Source organism: Rousettus aegyptiacus, unplaced genomic scaffold (assembly GCF_014176215.1).
Source record: "Rousettus aegyptiacus isolate mRouAeg1 unplaced genomic scaffold, mRouAeg1.p scaffold_m13_p_2, whole genome shotgun sequence".
Classification (NCBI taxonomy): Eukaryota; Metazoa; Chordata; class Mammalia; order Chiroptera; family Pteropodidae; genus Rousettus; species Rousettus aegyptiacus.
The window spans coordinates 57,545,616-57,571,403 of NW_023416295.1; the positions used below are offsets into that span (position 1 = coordinate 57,545,616).

Sequence of the window (25,788 nt, forward strand, 5' to 3'; positions counted from 1 at the left end):
ATACAGATGAAGAAGCTTTGCTTGCCTGCTGCTTATCTCCTGCTGTGCAGCCCAGTACCTAACAGGCCAAGGACAGGTTCCAACCTGAGGCCCAGGGGTTGCGGACCCCTGTTCTAGGCATTACAAAGTGCTTTTTAACAAACCGCTTCAGGAAACTTAGAAAAGTGCTCCATAGTTCCCAGATCACTATTATTTTGCATCGAGGATTTTGTCCTCCAGGAATCTGGTAAAATAACTAATAAAGATTCTCAAGTTTTAGTTTCTATTTGGAGTGTTACAAGATAAATTCTAAACAAATTTCCTCATCTGAGTAATCCATTCTACTGAACACTTAAATTTCTATATCTTCTTTAATTATAAATAAATTAAATATTCAATTATAATGTGGAGATGACATCATATTTTAAGGCTTATTTCTATCTAGTATTGCTTTGCCTACCCTTTTAATTAGTATGTTTAAAACTGTTCAATTTCTCTTGATGCATTTGTACAATATTTCATTTGTTTCTTGTGAGTTCTGAGTTAGGTAAAGCTCATGCTATGTTCTAGCTTTCTTGGGTGCTCTTGAATTTATGCATGAGAATACCGCTTTTTAAATATAATGGAAGACCTGGGTCTTAAAAGTGTTCATCATGTAAGTAGGTCAAATATCTCCTCACCTTGACCATCAACTAGAATGTCCTTTTGCTCGTTATTACTCAAAATTAACAATGGTAAGAAGTGGGGTCTAGAACATGGGTCCCCAAAACCCCGGAACCAGGCCACACAGCAGGTGAGTAGCAGGCAAGCAAGAGAAGTTTCATTTGTATTTGCAGCCACTCCCCAGCACTATCATCACCGCCTCAGCTCCACCTCAGATCATCAGGCATCAGATTCTCAGAGGAACATTAGTCCCTGGTGCCAAAAAGGTTGGGGACAGCTGGTCTAGAAGACTGAGATGAAATAAGGGCTCTCTAATGCTAAAACCGTCTTCTGATAGTCCAAGAACTCATACCACCTACCGATACGTCACTGCTAGGTTATAACTAGTTTTATTTTTCCTATGTTTAGGAAACAGAGACCTCATCTCTTGCTTTTAATTAGATAACAACTGACTAGGAAATAAAACCTTTACATTAAAAAGAGACTTAATCTGTCTTAGCATCGGAACAACTAGAGTAGTTAGACAAAATTAAACAATATGTCATGATTATTCTTCCCAAGACAGGTGTGGATAGCCCTTCATTCTCCAACTAAGCTATTTAGGTTAAGTCAAAGGCAGGGAGGCCAACATGTAGCACACATGATGAGGGTGCACTGTTTTGCCAGGTTAAAGCAGAGGAGGAAGTTGGAAGCAAACAGTTGTCTCTTTTCACCACATTATCACTCCTAGTTTTTAAAAAAATCACTAACCTATAGATGACATCTTAGCAATACATCTTCATATTTAACTACATTTTTTCAGAGCATCTTCTAAATTTATGTATTATCGATTCATAATTGATCTAAACAAAAACAAAGGCTCTTCCTCCAAATTCATGGTTTTTTTGGGACTGAGGCTCGTCTCTTCTCTGTATCATAGAATCAGACCCTGGGCAATTCTCTATTGAATGGAGACTGAGTTCCTTTATCCTAAAAAAGAACCATTTAATTTCAGCAGTTGGGAAAAATAAAACCGTGACGACATGCTCAAAATTGGAGTTTATTATTATTTTTATGTGTTATGGTTTTAAATTGCCCTGAAAATGGTATCTGTCTATAATTTGAACTAAGCGAGCAAGGCATAACAAATGGGACAGGGTAAAGGATCTTTTTTCAAATTATTTATATGATCTCAGGATGACACTGAAGCTAGAGGAAAGAAAAGACACTTGAATTAAAAATGATGTCCTTCATACAGGGTGCAGCCACCCTGTATGGTGTTGTGACAGGCAACAGAACGCGAGTGTTAGAGTGGTTACGGCCTTGTGCTGATCCAGCTGCACTCTAAACAAATCATGTGCGTGACCAACAGAAGGATGAAATAAGATGGCTGTAGGAAGGCAGGCCTGATACTGCATGGAACACAGAAAAGGTCAAAGGCTTCCATTTTGACCCATATATCTCCTCCCAAAGATACTTTAGCTAGAAAAAACTGGTCATGCTCTCAAAATGTGCTTTTACAATTTTAGTCTTTAAAAAATAATCAGTAGCGGGGGCAGCAAAGTGTGGTATAAAAGTGCAGTCTTGCTTTCCAGTGGCTGCTAGCGAGCTAGCAAGTGTCACAATGTATAACCAGCCACTGTGGTGAACACGTGTAATATTGTTACTGGCTCTTTGTTCTCACCCTTGTTTTCTCAGTTCTTCGTTCCACTTTTCCCTCATGCTACCTACTGGATTTTTGGACCCTTATAATAGCTATCTAAAATGAATACCAGGAAAAGGTAGGATATAAATAATATTACGAGCAGTCTACTACAGAGAAAATTATGCATTTGATGCACAGCAAAAACATTAAAGGAACAGGATATACTAGAACAGCCCTTTCAACAATTCAAGTAACTTCCATAGGTACTGGAGGTGAACACATTTTAAAAGATGTTAAATATTCTTTGACAAAAGCATTTTGTGTTAGTGCTTTGAATCTATGAATAAAAGATCCAGAAGGCCATATGGGAAGGGGAAGATCAAAAAAGGATGTAGTACTAGACAAAAATGAGACAAACAGTTCCCTCTGGTATCCTCATAAATTATACAGGAAGCATGACTTCCGTTTAAGCCCATCCCACAACAGGTTTTCTAACCAGTAAAAGTACAAATTTGAATAGAAAGGTTTTCTAACATTTCAGTTGACATTTGAAAGAGTGAAAGCAATTGAGATGAAAATAGTAAAATGGCTAAACACAACACCAGACTTTCTTTCCTAAGTATTCTGCTGTAACTCAGGATGCTATTTAGGCAAAAGGTCAGTCTTGGAATAGATGGCCTACTGTGAATTATTTGTGTCCGTGGTCCACAAAATGCTATTGTTTCTCTCATTTCTATTCTTCCAAATCCTCCAAAGGTGAAGAAGCAGAAAGAAAAAAAAAAATTTAATTTAAAAAAGAATGCACACACAAATATACTTTCAAAACAATGTATAAAAGAATTCAAATCTTATATTTTTAAATGAAGCTGGCACAGGTAAGGAGGTGGGCAAGGGTCCTGTTTTTCTACTTGCTCTACATGAGATCCAGCACAGATGACTAAGCTGTAGAGATCTGTAGTAAGACATACACTGGCAGGCATCTAAAACCCTTAAAATTTGTCATTATAAACATCTTTATGATGCATGAAATTTCATTTTTTACATTATGTAAAAATGTAAAGCCTATGTAAAAATTTACTTAGAAGGAATTTCAAGACATTGTAAGACTAAAATTTTTATTAAACATGTACTTCCCTTATTATTTATCCTATTTAGATATTCAAAAGCAAATAATTTATTCACATACAATTCTTTGATACTATCAAATTTGGTGTAATTAAAAATGACATTCACTTTATGTCCATTGATTGCTAGAATAAGATTTTGTTTTTAATTTTTACAAATAATTGCTTCTTTAACTTCTGAGAAAAAATTTATTGAGTATAAAAAGAAAGAATATATTTCTTAAATTCCGGTTTTGCTTTTTGAAGAAAATTGTCTTTTTCTTGGTGTAACAGCATTTTCAGCTCTTGATTCATGGACAAGCATTATAAACAGCTATTTTAGTGCTGAAGGGGGAATGAATTCACATGTGGGATATAGTATAGACCCAGGATCATCAGTAACTACCCTGGAAAAAGAATGGACACATAAGGACATAGTTAACACTTGGCATAACATATACTACGTTTCTATGTAGGGAGATATATGGAACCCAGGAAAGTGGTTTTGGAAGGCTTCAAATTGCTCCTGAAAGCTCCTGTGAATCCCTGATTTGTCCCACATCTCCTTAATACCCTTGTTTCCTTCTCTTCTTTATTTACCCTCAAAACATAAATGTGCAAGTTTTCCAGGCTAATAAGTAGGGGAATGAAACAGAACAAAAGCCTGTTAGAATAAATGAGAAGGAATGACGACAATGATAATGGAGGAACAGGGTAAAGTCCCTTAAAACTGCATTCTTGAGACATAATGGGCGACCCATAAACACTACTCAGTGGTTGAAAAGACACTCTCCATGGCCAACAGACAAGGCAAATGGTTGGACCACTGTGCCTTAAATTTTTAGATTTAATGTCCAGCATTGTTCTTTTGAGAAATATAAATGAAAAGAGGACCAATGGTTTGCAACATGATAGTAGAAGTGATTGACCAGCTTTATCTTTCTTTCCCACCTTTGCTCCTTCTCCCATTCATTGCCATAATGAGCCAACATTATTGATAATAAAGGTATTATGGAATACATGGAGCATACTGTGTAGGTTCATTATCTATTCAACTTAAATAGTTTTTATTTAAATTTTTAGAAAGGACATCCATACTCGGATTTTAAGAACTATAACCATCCTAATTTTATAAAAATGAAACAAATTTTAATCATAATTTTGCATCGAAAATTAAGAGCCAAATCGCTTAACATTTAAAATACTTTTTATTATGCAACATTTAAATGTAGAGACATACATATATATATAGAAGAAAATAGTATAATGAACTCCCTGTATAGTCATCACCCAGCTTCAACAAAAAAAGTGAACGCACAGTCACATCCATTTCATCTATATATCCACCCCACTATTTTCTGTGCATTACTAGATCACTTTGAAGTGAATCTCAGACATCTTAGCACTTTAGTAATAAATATTTTACATCAGGGATTCCCAACCCCCAGCCTGTAGACTGGTACCATTCTGTGGCCTCTTAGGAACTGGGCCGCACAGCAGGTGGTGAGTGGAGGACAAGTGAGCGAAGCTTCGTTTGTATTTGTAGCTGCTCCCCAGCACTCGCGTCACCACCACCTCTGCTCCACCTCAGATCACTGGGCAGTAAAATCTCATAGGAGCACCAGTTCCTGGTGCCAAAAAGGTTGGGGACCGCTGCTTTAGATGTATCTCTAAATATAGATACTTTTTTTATGCCTACAGCACCTGGTCTTCCCAGGTGGTCCCCCATCCAAGTTCTAAGCAGGTCTGACCGTGTTTAGTTTCTGAGATCAGACAGGATCGGGCACGCTCAGGGTAGCATGGCCGTACTAAATATACATACTTTAAAAAAGACCATTAACAAAATATTATTGCACCTAAAAAACTTAACAGTAAAATTCTTAGCATCAACAAATATCTAGTCAGTATTCAAATTATCTATCTTAATTTTTAAAAAGTTTTTTGTTTTTTAAATCAAGACCAAAGAATATTCCGCACATTGTATTTGTGGTGCTATCTCTAAAAATCTCTTTCTAATGTATCAGCATAGTGCCATTTAACATGTTCTTCTGTCTCCTATGAACTGGTATTAATATCTAGATGGTCAAGCAATTTTGGGGCAAGAATGCATTGTAGGTGATGTTAAGTACTTCCCACTGCATCACATCAGGAAGCCATAATATCATGAACCCTGGCTGCCTCCAGGTTCATGATATTAACAAAAGATAAAGCAGTGGGGTTTAGCTGATGTCAGCCTGATCTATTCACTGTAAAGTTTCCCATCATCATTTTAGCTAATGATTTTAGCAGCTGTTGCAGATCATCGATCTAGATACGTTATTTCATTAGTCATTGCAAAATTCATCCAAGATTTTAACTTTTATACGTCTTAATATACTACTCTAGTCAATAACTTCTGTATTTAGGTTCATAAGGAATACAATAAAATACTGTTTCACTTACTTTTTACAAATAAGTCTTTACTGAAAAGTATTTTGCCAATGCTGCTCAGAAAATAGATATAGATCTGTATTTTGTATTTCCAAAGCACGAGTTTTTATATCACAGTTGGTAATACTACTTGAATTTTCTTTGTGGCTCAAATAGCTCTGTTATTGATAACGTAACTAAAGAGAATGGTGGTGGTTGACCAACCTTTAATTGGCTTGTTCTGATGCAGAGAGTATATACATCATAGGCTCCTAGAATAACTGGCTGTTATTTGTTCCTTTCCAATAAACAAAAGGCTAGAAAAAATAAACACGCACATGTTCTCTAAAGACATTTCTCCTTGGATTATAAGCAATCTGTTAATGCAAACCAAATGCTGTATCTAACTATGTGACAGTGGTCAAAATGTATAAGTATTTAACAAAAGATTCTTTTTAGCTGTGAAAATCTGTAGCCTACAGGCTTTTTTCCTCTTTCAGTTTTAGTGTTTTTAATTGTGGAGTAACAACAGCAGAGTAGAAAAATCTATGCAAGAAACAAATTAGATTGATTTGTTATTAAATAGATTGTGAAGCCTCGGGGAGGATAGTTATAATAACAATTCAGTCACTACAAAGTCTGGCAAACTCATCAGTTGTTTTTTTCCCCCCTGGCAGACATGCCATATTCATTTTTACAGCAAGCTGATTAACTGCTGAAAATGCACTAATAGATGGCTCTCACTTTTAGGTAGACAATCACATTTCCAATTTCCTTTTCCATACGTCATTGGCTTAGAGCCATATAAGGTAGTATTTCTCTGAAGGGTTAAGGAAACATCTCATCACACATATCAGTCTTTCCGTTCCGTTCTAAAACTGCCAAATGGTAATGAGAATATGAAGTTAATATCGACATTCCTTTATTTCATCATGGAAATTACAGCGATTAAATGAAGGAATGGTAAACTTTGCTCCCTAAAATAATGAACTGGAGAAAGTACAATAGCGGCAAAGTTTTTCACGATTGTTTTCCAGAATCTATGAATTAGTATCTACATGACTTCCTGTAACACGTTTGTGATTAACCAAGAACAGAAATGGTAGTTACTCCAAAGTTCTCATAAAGGAGAGACAAATGGTGATAGTTAGAGATATAGCTGGGGGCTAGGAGTTTTACAGTAGTCTTTGTACAGCAAACATGGTTTTATACAAGCTGCTTATTTGGGGTGATAGAGTGAAGTGAGGTGCTGAAGTTTTCTGAAACTACTTACTGACACTCCAGTAGAAAACCAGTAGAATAACATTATCTTTAGTGGAAAATATCACCGTTAATGTTAAATTCAGGTGTACGACAATTAAAACGAAAGCAAACTAAAACACAAAAAGGACACAAAACACAAAACTAAAACACAAACTAAAATACAAAAACACCCAAACTGATACTGTATTAAACAGAAGATAATGGACACAAAACATCCAGAGTACAAATGTCTGTTAGGCAATAGATGCTCAATGGCTGTTGTTGTCCTTCCTATAATATAATAATAAAAAATATTTCATCTAAGGATATGAGAAACAAAGATACCAAGATAAAGCCTCCTGGGATAGTGTCAGGACAGATAATATCTGACCAACACAGTGCTTTTCAGAAAATTAAAAATAATAATAATAATAATAATAATAATAATGTAGATATATTTATGCTACTAAGATGTTTTATCATTTTGTTAGTTAGGCATAACGATCCCTCCTGCAACACTGGAAATTTCCAGGCTTTTGTGCCTTGTATCTCAACAATAAAGCAAAGGCATAAATATTTATTGAGTGAATTTAGAGAAGAGATCATGAACATTTACAGGAAAGAAAAACAGAGTTCCTAAAGGAAATGTGGAAATAGAAAGTAATGTTAGTATCATCTGTTTTAGCTTTCCCTTACCCTAAGACACAAATTTGGATAATTTAGCATCTATTATAATCTTACATAGAAGGCTGTTTCTTCTACATAGTTGTCAAAATACGAAGATTTGTATTCTAAAAATAGATTAATATGGTGTACTTTGTGCTGTGATGTACTAAGATGTGCTGTACTATTTTCAGATCTACATCTCAGAGTTATTTCAGTTCAAAAAACTAATGATAGAATCAAAAAGAATTTGCTAAATTACTTGTTAGAAAATGGAAAAAGAATATGAATAGAAGGGGAAACTCAAATGCATCATAAGGATATGAAAAGGTACTCAACCCCACTGGTCATCAAAAAAAAAAAAATGCAAAGTACAATGAGATAACATTGGATTGGTAAATTTTAGAGAACCTGCTTTTTATTAAATGCTGGCCAAAACAAACAAATAAAAAAAACAGACACCCTGGAACTTTTTCATATACCACTTGCGAGGGTATAATTTTTGAGCTACTTCAGAAAGCAATTCATCAAGGTCTAGAAAACTTGAAAATGTGCATTCATTATGACCCAAATATTCTACTTCTAATGACATATTCTAGAATCTCACACATGTAAACCAGAAGCTATGGACCAAAATGTTCATTGTTATATTACTTATGATATTAAACAATGGAACCAAAATGCTTTTCGATAGGGGAAGGGCCAAATGGTTTTAATATTCCATGAAATAAATGCATCATAAGGATATGAAAAGGTACTCAACCCCACTGGTCATCAAAAAAAAAATGCAGTTAAAAAAATAAATTAGATCTACACATATTAACATGGACAGACCGCAAATACTGAGTAGAAAAATCAAGGTATACAACAACACATAGACTATAACATTTGTGTAGATTAAAAAAACAACAGAAAATATTGGCCAAGGATGTATATGACAGATGTACATGTTATAAAAGAATACAAAGTAAACTGGAAGACTATATACTAGTAGGTAGCTATTGGGAAGGGAGAATGGAGCAGAGGGGCTTGAATTACATGCTTAAAGTTTGTTTTCTTTTTAAATAAAAAAGTCAATATGAGGAATTATCAATAATTTTCAATTCTGATATGAATACTTAAGTTTTTGTTGTATTATTCTCTGTTCTTAGTATTTTAAACATGTCTCAAGATAGAGATTAAAAAATAAAACCCAAGATGATAGTAATAAAAAATATGTAATTAAAGCTATCATTAAGGTGAACACACAATGTAAATATATATATGCCTTACTGTTAAAATGTACAGCTGAAACTTACTAGATTTCGTTACCCAATCTTACCATAAAAAAATTATTTAATTAATTAAAAAACAAAGGTATTATTAATTCCTACAAAATAGTAAAAATACATTTTTATTTTAGGAAGCAACTTAAAATATACTACATGGGCTAGTTAAATTACTTTAAAATTTATCAATATGTATGGATGGTTTAAAAAAACCTAATGACTAAGGTGAGGGCTAATATAATTCTTGTATTGATTCAATAATTCATCACTGTTACATATGTTAAGAACAGTAATTATAGAATGTGAACTATGAAAAATTACAGAAAATGAAATAATGTTATTTTAATTAAAATGGCTCTTTAAAAGATAATTAAATAATGGCATGATACATATATTTTAGATGCATGGGCCTCTGAATTTTAACAAGTATTTTCTTCTTCATTAGTCAGGAAAATTAATACAGCTCGGCTGGCTCCATATTTAAGTAAATGTTTTAAAATAATCTGAAACTCTGATGCTGACTATAAACTTGATCTCTTTTTGTGGTTCCTTCTAAATATATCACCCTCTTAACCTTTTAAAATGCTCAGCCTAAGGAACAGGTAATTTGTTCAATTTGTTTTTAAGTATTTATTCATTATGATTAAAAATGTTTTGTTGTATAATGTTCTAGGTCAATAAAAATTTTATTTCTTATGAGAACTAATTGACTTCAAATCCAAATTCTACAGGTTCAGATTATTAGGTTAAAATAGGTTAGTTCAATGAAATATTGGTTGAATTACTTTGGGCTCAGATGACCTACAGATGACTTAGTTGATACAAGTTTAATTCAAATCAGTAGATAGTTGCCACTTGGATTTCTATGTCCCAGATGAAATTGGCTTGTGACAGGAATGGCAATGAGAAATAATATTAAAATGTCTTCTGGAAGAACTATGCTTAAGTAAAATGTTGCGGATAAATGACTTCTGTAAAGCTGTAGGTTACCACAGACTCATTCGTGTCTTTCAGATGTGGTACTCTTTACAGTGTTTACAACAGGAGTTGCATCATAAAAATTCAGTGTTACTAAATTTGATCACAAGAGCATCCATTTAATAAATACTCACTTCAGAGAGCCCCAAGAGGGTTTCTGATAATTATATTCAAATATCAAATAGTTTATTCTTCAATTAGTCTGAATTAGAAATGAAATCGGAGAGCTTTTATTTGTTTGACCATTAAGAAAGTCACTAGTGACCAAACATAGCATTAAGAAAGGATGTTTGGTGAATGATATTCTGTTGACTATCACAAGACTCCTGAATAGCTGTACCTAACACACACTTAAAAGTAACAACATGAACAACAACTAGCTCAGCAATATACAAAGATGTACTGTAACAGAAAGCAAAGGAGAAAAGAAAAGAAGGCAACGAGTTCTTGTGAGGGAGTAGGAGGATGGGTGAAGCTAGGGGGAATCTCTACCACTCCCTGAGCCTCTCCCTGATTCCTAAACTAAGAATGCTCAGAGCAAAGCCCTTGGGATTTTGTCCTCTTAAAACTTGAGACATAGCAGCATTATTCACAATAGCCAAAAAGTAGAAACAACTCAAATGTCTATTAGTTGATGAATAAATAAACAAAATGTAGTATATCCATACAATAGACTATTTGGAAATAAAAAGGGATGAAGCACTGATAGATACTGCAACATACATGAACGTCAAATATATCGTGCATGCTAAATGAAAGAAGCAAGTCAGAAAAGGCCATATATCACATGATATCATGTATAGGAAATGTCCAGAATAGGCAACTCCATAGAAACAGAAAGTAGAGTAGTGGTTCCCAGGGGCTGTGGGGAGAAAAGAACAGGGAAGGAGTAGTAACGGGCAGAGAATTTCTTTTTCGGGTGATAAAAATGTTCTAAAATTTAATAGTGATGATGGATGCACAATTCTGTGTATATACCAAAAAATACTAAATTGTACATAATAAAGGTATGAATTTTATGGTATGTGAAATATATCTCAATAAAACTATTATTTAAAAAACTCAGGTTTTCGCTGGTAAGAGCACTAAAGGTCAAAGGGACAAAACTTTATCAAGCATCTTCCCGAAATACATAAAAATAAGTAATAAACTGTTAAGGCACAAACATTCAATCTTTTCAGACTCTTCATTTTTAAAGAATATATCATTGAGAGGTTTATTTCACAGTGACTTAAAAACTATTTGCTGAAGAAAAGATGTGAACCATGAAAAAGTCTTTTCTGCTATTGTCAGCATTTAAACATTTTAAGAATTTTTATTAGTATCAATGGAAGCCTGATGGGCACCAGGAGATGACCCCATAAAGTGTTAAAAAAAAATCTGAATGGCAGTGGGGAATCAAATCTTTTTTAACAGAAAATATCAGTTCTTTTCTTAAGTGGCAATAAGACTATTTATCAAGATTGTATAACCTTTTTGAAACCATAAAGAATTCTATTTTAGCAGGGCTTTAAACTAACTGGAAAGGGATAATCTTAGGAAGAGTGTGAAGTTATTTAATTCCAATGTTGCCAACCATTTCCTCCCTCATTCAGTTGATATAAACAGCATTTTCCTCAGGGTCTAGAGTAACTTTCTAACACCAGCAGCAGCCAGTTAAAGAATGGACAATGGGGAGGGACCAACTGCTTCTAAATGAGGTAATAAAATTTTAAATAATGTACAAAAATCAAAATAAAAATTTAAAACTGTGCTTTAATTCTAACATGTGCTATTAACATTTAATAATTTCCACAATTATTAAAAGGTCTACTAAGTATCTTTTTTTGATTTCAAAATAAATGGAAAATTAGTGTTTCATCTAACGAGCGAAGAAGCTATGATTTACAAGAAAAAATATGTGGAACCAATTTATATGCCCCAAAGGTAGTTTCTTGAATTCTAAGATGATCATATTTTCATTTACCGACTCTTTAATTTGAACTATATTTTCTTCTATAGTTTTGTTACTCAACAAGCTGAACCACTAATTTAAGTTCTCTGCTCGCATGAAGTGTTCAATACAGGCCATGACCTTGTATATGAGACATCTAAATTTGCTTTGTAGTATCTCCCTGGACAAGTCTGTCACCCACAGAGTTCAGTTTGCCACTGGAAGGCTGTAGTAATCTCTCATCATTGCTAAATTAGCATCCCTAGGGAGCTGGTCCAGCCTCAAACTATTTCTTCCCTTGGGAATTCCTTGGGCAGATGGGAACCATTAAAAGTTAGGCCTGGCATATCAAAGTGAGACTTTAGGAACAAGATAAAAAGTTAGCTAGAAGTAAATAACTCAAACTTATACTTTAAAAAAACAAAGAGGATGAAATGTAGCAAACATAAAAGTGGTTGTGTTTTTTTGGGGATTAATGGAAATGTTCTACATGTTGATTGTGGTTATAGTTATACAGCTACATACAAAAACTGTCAAAAATCACATAATTGTACCTTACTGAGTAAATTTTGCCATAAGTAACTGATCCTTCAATAAACCTGATATAGATGTTATTTCTAAATGATAGAATTATGGATTTTTCTCCTTATATTTCCTTGAATTTTACAGGTTGTCTAAAATGAGCATTATTTAACTCCAGTCAGTAAAAAATAGTTAAGAATATTGGTTTGACCACCCCTGATGAGTATAGGTGGACAGGAAAAGTCCCAGGGTGAGGAGGTGGGCCCCTCCTTGTGGGCTACTGGGCCTGTTTACTGTCACCCCATCTAGTGTAATCCAAACTTGACCAATGTGAAAATGATACCTCATTGGTGATTCTACAAGAAAAAAATAAATCTCATGTTCATCAAAACTTGGATGTGACAATTGCTGCTTAGCCCATGGGAGACAAGCGGTTTGTTTAAAGACTGTATTTTCTATCAAGACACATGTGCTAAGAGATTCTCCTGAGATAAGCCGTAAATACCTTGAGGGTCATTTCTGATGCTCAGGCATGCACAGTGTGCACCTGCACGGTGACCTGAACCTTGGGTATCTCACAGCTCAGCACCTGTTATCACCTGCGACTCTAAAAGTCTCAGATGAAACAATCATCATGGCAAACTGCCTGCTTGGAGGACCTGAAACTGACCCATCCATCTGTATATGCTAAACATCATCCCTGAGCCAAATTGGAGTGTCAGAATTGGCCTCCTGGAGAATTATTTTTAGTTGAGGTGCTATTCTATCGATTTATATTCTGTTCAGTAATGGAAGAAAGAGCACGATGAGTCTGATTTTGTAATTTAGAGAGAGAGACTACTGTAGATGCTGTCACACAGTGGTCTCTCAATGGTGACTCACAAGAGAAATCACTCAAGTTGCAGACCTGGGAATGGTAGCGCCTCCTGAGCAACCTAGTCTGTTTTTATCTTCTAGACACTTTGAATCATGTAATTTGTTAGTATTCCTCTCTTTAGCATAGTTGCCAGGACATTCAGAACCACACTGGCTCCTTATTTTTAGTAAATGCACAGAATGCTAATAACACGTACTTTTGTATATTATTTTAATCTTGGCTTCACCTTATTTTTCTAACTTTGATCTCCCCTTTGCCTTAATTTCCTCAATTTTTTTTTTGTAGTTTTAAAGATGTTTCAAATACTTTTGGAATGAGGTAAAATATTAAATACATAAATAAGTATAGTGTACTCAGTACAAATGCAGAAAGGCTGTAACTTTTCAATGAACTGATTCTACAGACTAATATTTCACTTTCAAGGAAGTGAAATACTAAATACATAGGTAACTATAGCACACTCAAAATAAATGCAGAAAAGCAGTATCTTCTCTATTAACTAATCCCATGGCTCACTTTAATTTAGGTAAAGTATTAAATATATAATAAACTGTATTTGACTCAGTATAAATGCAGAAGAGCTATAACTTCTTTATTAACTATTTCTATAGCCTACCTTCATTGAGGTAATATATTAAACATACAGATAACTATTAAACACACAGGTAACTATAGTGTACTTGGTATAAAGTGAAAGGACTATAACTTCTCTATTAACTAATCACATAGCTCACCTTCAGGGTTTTTCAGAGTCGCAGTGATAATTTTTGGTCTGATTATCTTTAGATATAGGCTCCATCAATTCCGGATTAAGGATCATTACATACTGATATTGCTTATGTTGTTAACGTTTTGCAGTAAATGAAACAAATGAAAAATCATATCAGAAATGAGGTTTTTATTACATTATTTAAAACATCACTACTTCTAAAAAGTCATTAAAACAGTCAATCATTTTAATTATTAAGCTTTTTAAAAAAGTTCTCAACAAGGCCTATTGCAAGTGAACTGCCAATGGTAACTGTGAAGTTCAGTTTTTAGGATACTTCCTAAGTAAAAAATAACATGCAGAGGCCCAGTTTCTCTACCTAGAAAATGGGAACATCCCATGGCATGGGTCAAAAACTCATCGTTGGTACCGCAAATACAGGGGAAGTGAATTGCTTAGTTTTAGAACCATTCATTTGGGAGAGGGCTTCACAGTATGTTACTTAGCACAATATAAGAGTCATTTGTTAAAGAGGACCTCATGCCACTGACTCCTTCTTATTCACAGGGTTAAGCCAATAATGGTAAGTCTGGATAACTTTGGACAGCTGAGAAAGTTAATGAAAATATAATTTTATTTCTCTTTGAGTTGTTAATGTCATCTTTGGATTAGGAAAAGTAAGGAAATATTACAGTTCACCTTATCAACTCTGACACAGGATCTAAATCAAACAAAATGAAAGATAACTAGTTATCAAAGGCCCCATTCTGCTGACTAAACTCACTTCATGTACGTATGGATGACCTAGGAAACTGCATGACTGTAAGCATCAATCCCACTTTTAATTTCCTTTGAGCAAATCATAGCCAACAGGAAAGAGTGTATCTTTCGATTCTGGTTCTGAGACTGACAACTAACTGGTGGGGACTAGAAGACAAGGGAAATCTCTCAAGTGACACAATACAAACCTTTGTCCTCTTTATTAATACTGCTTTCTAATGAGCTCCTTGCCAGTGTGCAAATCTGGTGGTCTCAGAGCAGAGTAATTGTGTTAACAGTTTAAGGTTCACTGAAAAGCACAGATAGGTATGAAGAGGGTAGAGATGAGCAAGGGTAGACAGGAACTGAAAAATACTAGGTAGACAAGTTATGCATCCTTTCTTGGTGAGCTCAAAACAATCTGAACTTCATTAAGGTTCACTGCTCATTCAATAAACATTTGGCTGGGTGCCTGCCTGCTGAGCACCAGACACTGTGCCAGGGCTCTGGGGTGGCTGGGCCTTATACCCAAGGAAAGCTAATACAGGCACAGAGGAACAGTTATAAGAGTTCAGATGAAGAGAGATGACTTTCTTGAAGAAACCTGTGAAAGGCAATGAGAAGTGTTAGCATTTAATTGGGGGCATTGAGAATACATGAGAACCTCACATGAGATGGTAGTAGGGCAATCAAATCAGATGAATAATCATTCCAACCAGAGTTCACTGAACAAAGAAAACCACCTTCTTCATAACCCTTAAGATTCCATGATAGGCTCCTCTCCTGCTGCCTGGCCTCTCTTCATTCTAACCTACATACTGCACTATCAGGATAACTGTCACCAACTACAACCACTAAACCCACCACCTCCACCACCACCATCACAACTTCCAATAGGTTTCCTTCACAGACCTAAGTAAGGTGAAGCTTAGCATCATCCTGGTTCCTAGTTCTCCATAATCAAATGCCAGCTTTACCTTTCCAACATCATAAGCCAGTAGATATCCTAGGCACTAGTAAGCGACTTGTTCCTTCAATACAACAGTGTGTGGAATCATACATATATACCTTTGTGCATGCTTTTCCCCTTTTCTGGTCAGCCCAGCTCCCATTTCTGCAGGACCCGTTCATTCAGCCAAGATTCACTGACTGAGCCCCATGGTACCAGGCACCATCAGACACAAAGCACCAAAATCACTGAGAGTAAGTATCACTCACAATATGTATTTCACTAATAGCTTTGTAACAAATCTATAGAAATAGCTAATTCAACTATATAACCTTAAAAATAGTTACTATTTTAAAACATAGAAAAGTACAAAAATAATTTAATAGGCATGTACACATCAATGGCACTCTCATTTATTAGATGTTAATATTTTGTCATGTTTGCTCCAAACAGCAATCTTAATAAAGCCTAATTTCTGATAGCTTCCTCCTCCCTTCCTCCCTACAGGTATCACAATCTTAAATTGGTGTAATTCCAAAAACATACACCCATAAACAACAGCACTGTTTAAATATCACACAGTATTATTACGTATATTTTTAAAAAATGTTCATAATGATATCCCCTATACCTATTATTTTGCAACTTGTGGTTTTCACTCAGAATTGTTTAGCAAAGATGTCCATATTGATACATGTAGATCTAGTTATTTCATTTTAATTCTTCTTGAGTTTACTTATCCATATCTTACTTTTCCATTTCCATCCTGATGGATAATTATTTCTACTATGTTCTTTTTCAAATATAATGCGACAGTTAGCATCTTCATACTTATCTTCCTGAGCATATCTCACAGACTTTCTCCAATGATATCAAATTCTTAAAGTGTTAAATCTTACTCTTTTGCCTAATTCTCACTCACTGTTTAGGTTTTCTGAGTTGAGTTTTAAAATATCTGATTTTGAACTTATCTTTAGTGATGTTAGTTTCTCATTTGGGGATTCCTGAACAATGTGGAGTTACATTTGGGTTCCAAACCCCCATGTGGTACGTGTGGGGTTTGACAGGGGCGCAGCTCTCTGAGTGTCATGGTTTTTGATGCAGCAATCTTAAGTTCAAACATATCACCCTGAGCACATACAAGGCTTCATTCTTCACTCTAATGCTATTTTGGGGATTTCTTTTTCCCAAGCCTCCTGCAGAGGCACCTCTGGCTTTCAGTTACTTGGGGATTTTTCTTACTTTTTTGCCATTTCCTCTAGGTATTGACTTGTATTACTGACATACTGCATATTTCTAAGAGTTTATCAAGAGAATATCTGTGTTAATTTTTTAGTTAGCTACACTGCTTGAATAAAAGTCCTAACTGAATTCTTTAAACATTAAACATTTTCTTTTAGTATAAAATTATATATATTTTGAAATCTGCTGGTCATTACTTTTTGGAAATATACAATATCATATTATTAAATTTATGAATTCTTCTTTGGTGCTAAAGACATATATAACTTTTAAAAATATTGAATAGAATTAAATTTTTGACAATTTTAACTTCCTTGACAAATTATTTCATTGAGTATTACACAGAGTTAGGAATTTTTGACTTATACTTTAACACCTTGCTTATAATTTCTCTTACTATAAAAAATTGGCTGGATATTTAAAAAATGATCCATAATCTGATACTTGTGTTTTAAAAGTTTTATTGATCTTATTTCACCTAGTGGTTTTATGGAATTCTAGAAAAACTCTAGGTAGACTGGAGGCATTTTTCAAAAGCTAACTAAATGTTATCATTTAGAAATATTTCCTAGTTAAAAAAATCAATACAGGTTTTCAAAGCCAATTAGTTTTACCAAATAATTAGCAATTGTGAAAAACAGCTATTAACTGTGTCTACATATGATTAATCAAATTTCTAAAGACAGCATAGTAGCCTTTGCTACAGAAGCTTAGCGATGTCATATAAAACATATCAAGCACAGAACTGAAGGATAATCAATATTGCAAGAGGCCTTTCAAAATTAGGATAAATTGACATTTTTGGTGTGGAATTCAGGAGGGCAGGTTAACAGTGACAACACTAACAAAATCATTTGCTGCACCCGGACAACTTAATAAGGCATGTAACTTGAAGTTGTGTAAAAAGCTAGAGCCATTGGCCCTGTACCTGGTGCTGGCGATGCTTGGTGATTCTGCTCCAAGCCTACATCTTTCTAGCTGACTGGCAACAATCTGCCTTTCCACTTCCAGTTCTCGGGTGAGTCGTTGAAACTGAAGCTCCTGTGATTCAAGGAAATAAAAGGCATATGAGGCGCCGAGGTTTGCTGCTCAGGCAGATATGTGAATTACTGTATGTCACAGGAAACACAGGAACATACCCATAACATGACACTATAATGTGGCTTTGTGCAATTGGCGTTTTGGATGGAATTATGGGCCTAAATACCCTACTGATTTGTAGATTTTTCAAACTTCATAAAGTTACTAGAATATTTGCCTTTGTTTGCAATTATAAACATGTAGATATTTATCTGCTCTTCTTTTTCCTTTTTTGTTGCTAACAGAGGTCTTCAAATAGTACTTGTGCTACAATGCTGTATTAAACGGAAGGTTTGTAGAATCCTTACTTGATGTATGTCCTACAATAGACGCACACTAACCAATACAAGCTCTCCATCCTCGGTAGCTAATTCTTACATCTCTCATGCCATATATTAGCACAACATTAAAAAAAAAAAAATTCCCACATTCAGAATCACTTTATGATGTTTGATAAAGCTTTTTAATTATTAAGGAAAAAAAAAACATCATTCTAATCCCACAGAGAAAGTCTTGCTATACTTATATACAATACAAACAATGAAATTGTTCTATTGTCACAAAGTATTCATGTGTCATGGAGTAAAAGAGAAGGGATTTAAATAGGCTGAGCAATAATATAGAATTTAAAATTGTATTAAAAGGCTGGAAAAACTGAAAAAAATTATATTCTTCATTCTGTGCTGTATCATGAAGGCAAGGGTGTTCTGTTATATGAGTTGTTTTAACTTTTTAAAAATATTTATCTCATCGTTACCTTGACAAGATTTTAATAAACAGAAAGCATGCCATGCTATAAAACATCTATAGATCAAATCAAATATACTCCAAGGCTTTAAAGCCACAAATAACATCTCCAATAACACCTCAAGCTCCCCTGTGCCATATTATCTTCTTACAAGTCTACTCAAAGCAAATGCTGAACTTGTTCTTTAATTGGACAATGACTGTAGTTCAAAATACCAGGCACATAAACTCTAAACCTAGAAACCAATCAGAAATAAAACCACCTGCAATATTATTTATGACAATATGTATTTGTCTGTCATGCAAAAATAAAAATAATTTAAAAATATTAACTCCCTGTGGAATCAGGCAAATGTGCAATTACTTGACAGCACTGGCTTTGCAAATGCTACAAGATATTCTTGAATTAATTTTAAAGAAACAGTCCCTGATAATGAGAATCCTCTTCTAATGAGTCCAATTGGTGTGGGCACACAGAGCAAAGCCTGAATGAATACTAGCTGGTTCCATAATGCTATACAAAATGATCATAACAGGTAAGTGGGACATTGCCTATTCTGGTTAATAATTCCTAGACCACTGGTTCTTAATAAATGTTCAGCAACAAAAGACTATATAGATATATAACTGCACAACATTTAGTATCAGCTAATTGATTTTTAGGACAAATGGTATTATTTATCTCACACTTATTCTTTCTTTGCCCTTAAACAGTATGTTTTTTTTGTGTGATATACTTCCATTCTTTCATTATTTTACTCAATTACTTATTACATACACCACTTTTCCATCCATGAATCCCAAAATAATCCCCAAGCCATCACATTACCTTTGTGTTCCAATTTCAGTGGCTACAAGGGATTGAGGGCTAGAGTTTTTCTACATTTTGGGATGGCCAAAAGTTACCAAGGCATGTTTTGTAAAATCGGGACATAAAATTCTATTCAAAGAAAAAATTCCACTTTAGTGGATTTTTATTATGTTTGTGACTATTTCTGACCTTTTGGACAGCCTTTAAAAAAAATGGTTGGGAAATTTCCTGCTTGAAGGCAGATGTTGGAACCTACCACTCCATAATTCCTTCCTTCAGAAGCAAAGATGAGTGGCTCTCGCTCGGCCAAGATGCCAGACTGTAACTCAGGTGCTGAAACCAAGACTTTGACAACAGAAAACACAAAGCTCATTTTCTTCCTCTTTCACTTTCTTATCGCACTCCCTGCAAAAGGTCTCAAGGTCATGTTTCTAATATGGAAATGACCTCCACTTAAACCGCTATGTTTACACTTGGTTGGCAGAGTTAGTGATTTCTTTATCTGAATAATTTTGTGGCACAGATTTGGACACTGTTCCTGGAAGCCGAGTCTCAAGGATTGTTCTCTGGGCCCTTACAAAAAATGTGGGAAATTCACTAATACTCAAGTAATAAATGCCTTTTTCTTCACAATTAGCCATGTCAGTCTATTTCTTGTAACTAGAAACCCTGACTGACACACCTACAGAAACCACTGACAGTTGCTGGAGTATTGGGAGAGCCCATGTACCCATAACTTCTTGTATATTTTTTATTTAAAAGTTAGGTAATTCCATTAACATTTGTATGAAATGAGTCAAATCCACATTTTCTTTCTACTGGTCATGGAGCCCACAATAATGAACATCACTGACTTCTTTTATCAAAACCATTCTATACATTAGTTGCTCACATGTCTCATAAGGAGGACTTCATTAAAGCCCCCAAAGCAGAGTAGCAGGAAGCTATTTCACATGGAATTTGTTAACATTACCTAATATCGTGAATCTTTATTTACAAGTAAAACATATGTATGCTTTGTTACAAATTAATATTACTCCTACAGAATATAAATTTAACACCCATATTTAACCGGCACCAATATGAATGAGTGGGATATAAATATTTGACAATTCTGTCTCTACTTGCTTCTTATTCTTACTGATGAGGAAGAAAGTATTACAGTCATGAAAAACACATCTAATGATTTGCAAAATAACACTCATTAAGATGACTATGCCGACATACCATCTATAAATTTACAACATTTATATTTTATTCTCTAAGCTTAGGCTATGAAAGCTGATCCTTAAACCAGTATCCAAAACTGGGCATTTGAAATATAAGGGGATTTTATATTTGTTTTCATTTGAGAAGAGCAAGAAAAATAATGTTAAAAGCCTGTGCCAGTGATTTAGTATATGACAATTTCCTCTTAAATTCTGGCAAACAAGACCATAATAAAACTTCAAAAGTCAAGGCTACCAATACGCTATAAAATGGAGCTAGTTCACACATGTTTGAAAGCTTTTATTTTTACCTCATTTCTCTCATGCAAAAGTACTGATAAATAGTCTCTGAGAGAGTGAGTCATTGGAATAGAAGAAAACAAAGCTTCAGTTTCATGACCTCGTATAGCCTTGATTGGTGGACAGACTGCTCAAGTAAGCCCAGGGAAGGATGTGCTGCCTCAGCTGTCAGCTACTCCAGGGTACCTCAGCTGTAAAGAACTGCTTTGACTAAGTGTACACCCTCTAGACAAGCTGCATCCAGCCACTAGTTGAATTAGGAATATAAAAGCCAGGCCCAGGTTTGCTCCAAAGCTCCCCATTGGCTTGGCTGGCCTGTACGGTCCCCAGACTTCTCTCCTGCCTAATAGTGCTTTTCCTTCCCCTCTCCAACTTCCCTATTATTCTGATCTTTCATAAATACTTGGCATGCTATGCTTCATCTCAATGAGAACCCAACCTGAGATAGTATTATTTTTTAGCTTCCTTTATACAATGATAGAAATTTTCTCACTAACTTTAATGTTGCGAGATACTTCAAATGTACAGAAAAAGTACAGATAATAACACAATGAGTTTTGGAGAACTGGACCCAGCTATAGCAAATCTTAATATTTCACTACATTTGCTTCAGGTTGAGAAATAAATTACAGATACAATAAAACCTCGTTTTCTCTCTCCGATCCTATTCCTTTCTTTTCCTTCCTCCCAAGAAGAAACCATTAACCTGAATTTGGTGTTTAATAGTCACGTGAATATTTTATATTATTTCCACTCCATATTTACAGATACATAAATGACAGATAGTATTATTTCACACGTTCATAAAGTTTATATCAATGGTATGCTGTACACAGTATATTCTGCAGACTGCTTTTATTGTGATTTTGAGATTTATCAATATCAGTACACAAAGATCTAGTTCATTTATTTTCATTACTCAATAGTATTTCATTCTATGACTAGAGCACAATGTATTTTTTATGTTCCCATCATGATGAATTCTTGGATTGTTTCCAATTTCGTGCAACAAGGAGTCAATCTAAAGAAAAATATTTAGTAAAAAAATTGAGTAATGCTGCAAAATAAACATCCATGGATAAACCATCTTTGCGCACATGTGCCACACTTTTCCAGAGTGGAGACCTAGAAGTGGAATTACTGGGTTTATGGCTAGGTACATCTTTCACTTCACTTGATAATGACTGCCAAATTACTTTCCAAAGTAGCTGTTCCAATTTATATTCCAGTAAGCAGTGTATGAGAGTTCCAGTCTCTCCATATTTTCACTGACAATGATTTGCATTTTGGGGCTTAAATTCCTTGTTTTATTTTGTATTTCCCTGATAACATCTTTTCACATGTTTATTGGACATTTAGGTTTTTGAATCTCAAAGGTGTAAACTCTCAGGAGGAAACTTTTTCCTTACTGCCAGCACTCAGGCTTGTCCTCTTTTGTGGGTCAGGTTTCTCAGTACCATGTGCTAACATTGCAGCTCTGTAAAGTTTTAGCTTTGGGTCAAGGATTTTCCATGAGAATCCCTACCTAGGGCAGCCCTCGAATGGTGTGTAATATATAACTGGCAAATGGCATGCTCAAGATCACCTAGGTTAGGGTGAAAGCTGAGTTTACTACTTACTTTAAGATTCTCACTTTCATTTCAGTTTTGCTTTCTGTGAGTTCCTTACTTTATTTCCAGCTAAGCTTTACTTTAATGAATATAATTTAAAATACTTTTTAATATTTAAGAAAAATTTAAAAATTTTATTCACCATATTTCATTTCTTTCAGGGGAAAGACTGGTTAGGATAATGGAAAGACTCTCAATTTCTGGTAGATGCCATCCGACTACAAATACCCAATTGTATCACTCCCATGTATTTACTTCCAAGTTATTCTAACTTATTCCCTAGTTCAGGAGTAGCTACAATAGTTACTACCACTATGGTGACAACAATTAAGAGAGTAGAAAACACTCATACCGGGCTATTAGTGATGACACCCTCAACTTCCTGTCTGCACATTCATACTAATCCTCAGTTCTCTTCCAAAACCCAGTGGAGGGAATGTCCTCTTCTTGTCTAAGGCTGGCCTCTCCATGCCACCTGTCTTTTCCAGGGTCTGACTTCTCTCTCCTGAATCTTAAGTGCTTCCTCTCTCAGTTTAACGAGTCTCAAATTTTTCTCATCAGAAGACGTATCTTCTTGATGTCAGGACTCCTTAATCTCTGTTACCTCCCCTTTGCCCTATATTGCCTTTTACTAAATATTTTTCTTTAAATTGACTCCTTTTTGAGCTATAGTATCACCCCAGGTATTAAAATCATCAAAATAATGGTTTCTAATGCTTTTATAATCTTTCTAATATAAAAATACACAATATTTTAAAATGTGTACTAAAAATCATTTCACATCAACATTCCTTTCCATGCCTATAAACAGAAGCAGGAAAGTACTGAGTACTGGTTATACCGAAAGAAGAAAATGGGCATGGTCATTATGTGATAAATGCAATCAGTAGTTAGGAAAAAAAGTATTTTTATTTCAATCATTGTTGCTTTAAAATATTCCCCCAAATTTCACTTTTGTACCTTAGTATGCTGTTTTATTTCAATTACTGAATAATGTTAGATTTTTAAGGTATATAGCATCATGCAGGATATGTCTTGTTCTCAGCACATATTATAGCATTCCCTACCACCCCATGTTCAAAAGGTGAATAGATTACGGTCATAATCGCATCTTTGAGGCTCTTGAGCCTGGTCTAGGGATCTGTTTTTTAAAATGAGTATTTAAGAGCTAATATAGTCTCAAAGACATCCAAAATATCACTCTATAATCTAGGCTGGCACCAAAATTAAAGCAGCCATATTTTTAATGAGTCCTTGAACTTAGCTTTAAGACAACCAGGTAGATAGATGATCAAATGTCCTGACTTTGCAGTTTTTTAAAAAATAATTAACAAATTGTTTTTAGTAGATTTGGTAGTCTCTAAGTCATACATAATTCTAAATATGCTAGGCCTATGATGTCTATCTTTTGTATTGGCTATTCCCTTTGTTAAAAGGAAATTCAAAAAGACTTTAACAACTAACATTCCTTTCTCAAACTCTTTTCTGAGAACACCAGTGTCCTTCTGTCATGAAGGTATGCCCTTAAAGGAAGAGGTTCTGGGTCAAGTAGGTTTGGGAAATACTACCCAGAAGATTCCAAAGATTGAACTTTCACTAGCATATTAGAAGTTCTGATAAGTCTACCAGTAGGAAATTAGGTTAAGTTTGTTTGACCTAGCAATTCTTTACTTAAACTAAGCACACCTTTTCTTTTTTAAGGAACAACTATGACCATCTCAGGAAACAATACTGTCTTATAGAACACAACATAGGCAATACTGGAAAATCAAGCTCATTTAATACATTTACTGATGGCTGAAGTAAGTAGTATTATTATACAGTATTCTACATTTAAAATATTTTTGATGTATTGAAAAACAAAATTTGAATAACTTTCGTCCCGACTGAATATTTACAGAGGGCAGGGCACCACAAGGATTAACCTTCGAATGGAAACCACTGACCTTACACCACTTGGTGCATGTGAGGACACTTTCTCTGGATTAGTTGCCCTATGCTATGTCCATTGCTTCTTACACTTAGATATTGTCTAAGGTAAAAGAAAATTACAAGACACAACTACCAATTTGATTTTTTGTTACATTAGCTAACATTCTAATAGGAGATGAACAATTTTAACATCTTTATTGTTTTATTTTACTGTCAAACCACACAGGATAATACCAGGTTCTAGCTTTGATTATGCATCCTTTAGTTTTAACGGAGCAGAGAAAAACAGAGCAAAGCTTACCAGATGCTCTCTATATTTGCATTCTACAGCTCAGGCTCTTATCTGTAACTTTGTCACCAAAGCTCTTTTATTAGGAAATCAAAATAAAAGAGGGGATTACATTAAAACATAAGGAGAGATTTTTGCTTATAGCCATGTGCAGATGAGAATGTCGAGGTAAACTGATAAAAGCCTAAGCTTTTCCTACAGCACGATGGATGGCTTTTTAAAATATTGTCTACTCAATAGCAACGTAACCCCACTGGCTCTTCAGTCTCACCTGGCAAACTTTGACATAGGTTCACATGCATCAGTGATACTCAAATTCATTATCTCTAATTAGATTCAAACTCTGTTTTCAATGATGGTAGGCTAAGTAACTCTACTTGAAGGACTAGTCATGGCCACTACTGAGCCACACTCTCCTGTGTTCTTTTTCTTTAATGCAGTGGATCTCAAAGTGTAGGCCCTGAATCAGCAACTTGGCTGGAAATTTCTCTGCATCAGAGGGGTAGGGTCCTGCCACCCATGCTTGAACAAATTCTCCAGGAGAGTCCCATGTGCATAGATGTTCCAGAACCACTGTCTTAATGGAACCATCGATTCCTCTTTGACTCAGGCTCAAACTGCAAATTATTTCCATCTTTTCACCATTTCCTTCCTTTCTCTTATTCTCTTTCCTTACCATACCTCAAACATTAAACAGTTTCCCAAATTCTGTCACTCTACCTTGCTAACACTGGTTGGAATCCATTCCTTTCCTTTCTATACTACTCTAATTGAGACTCACATTATCTTCAAACGACTACAATAAATCCTAAGTCTTCTCCCTATGATGGTGATGGGGGGCCTTGCCTTTGAGTTTCACATTTCTTCTAGATAAACTGAAAGGACAATATT

The 25,788-nt window shown here is 34.8% G+C and overlaps 1 protein-coding gene and 1 pseudogene across 14 annotated transcripts in view; both read right to left on the reverse strand.

Annotated features, from left to right (window-relative positions):
• Window positions 1-25,788, reverse strand: part of PKP4 (plakophilin 4) — a 215,294-nt gene that overhangs the window by 77,966 nt on the left and 111,540 nt on the right. For 11 of the 14 annotated variants that reach the window (XM_036236113.1, XM_036236124.1, XM_036236114.1 and 8 more), the window contains one exon: window positions 17,849-17,961. The exons of the other annotated variants lie outside the window; for them this stretch is intronic. In XM_036236113.1, coding sequence (XP_036092006.1) covers window positions 17,849-17,961 — 113 coding nt within the window. The remainder of the gene's footprint in view (window positions 1-17,848; window positions 17,962-25,788) is intronic. 14 annotated transcript variants of the gene reach the window in all.
• LOC118614311 lies at window positions 5,062-5,180 on the reverse strand (annotated as a pseudogene).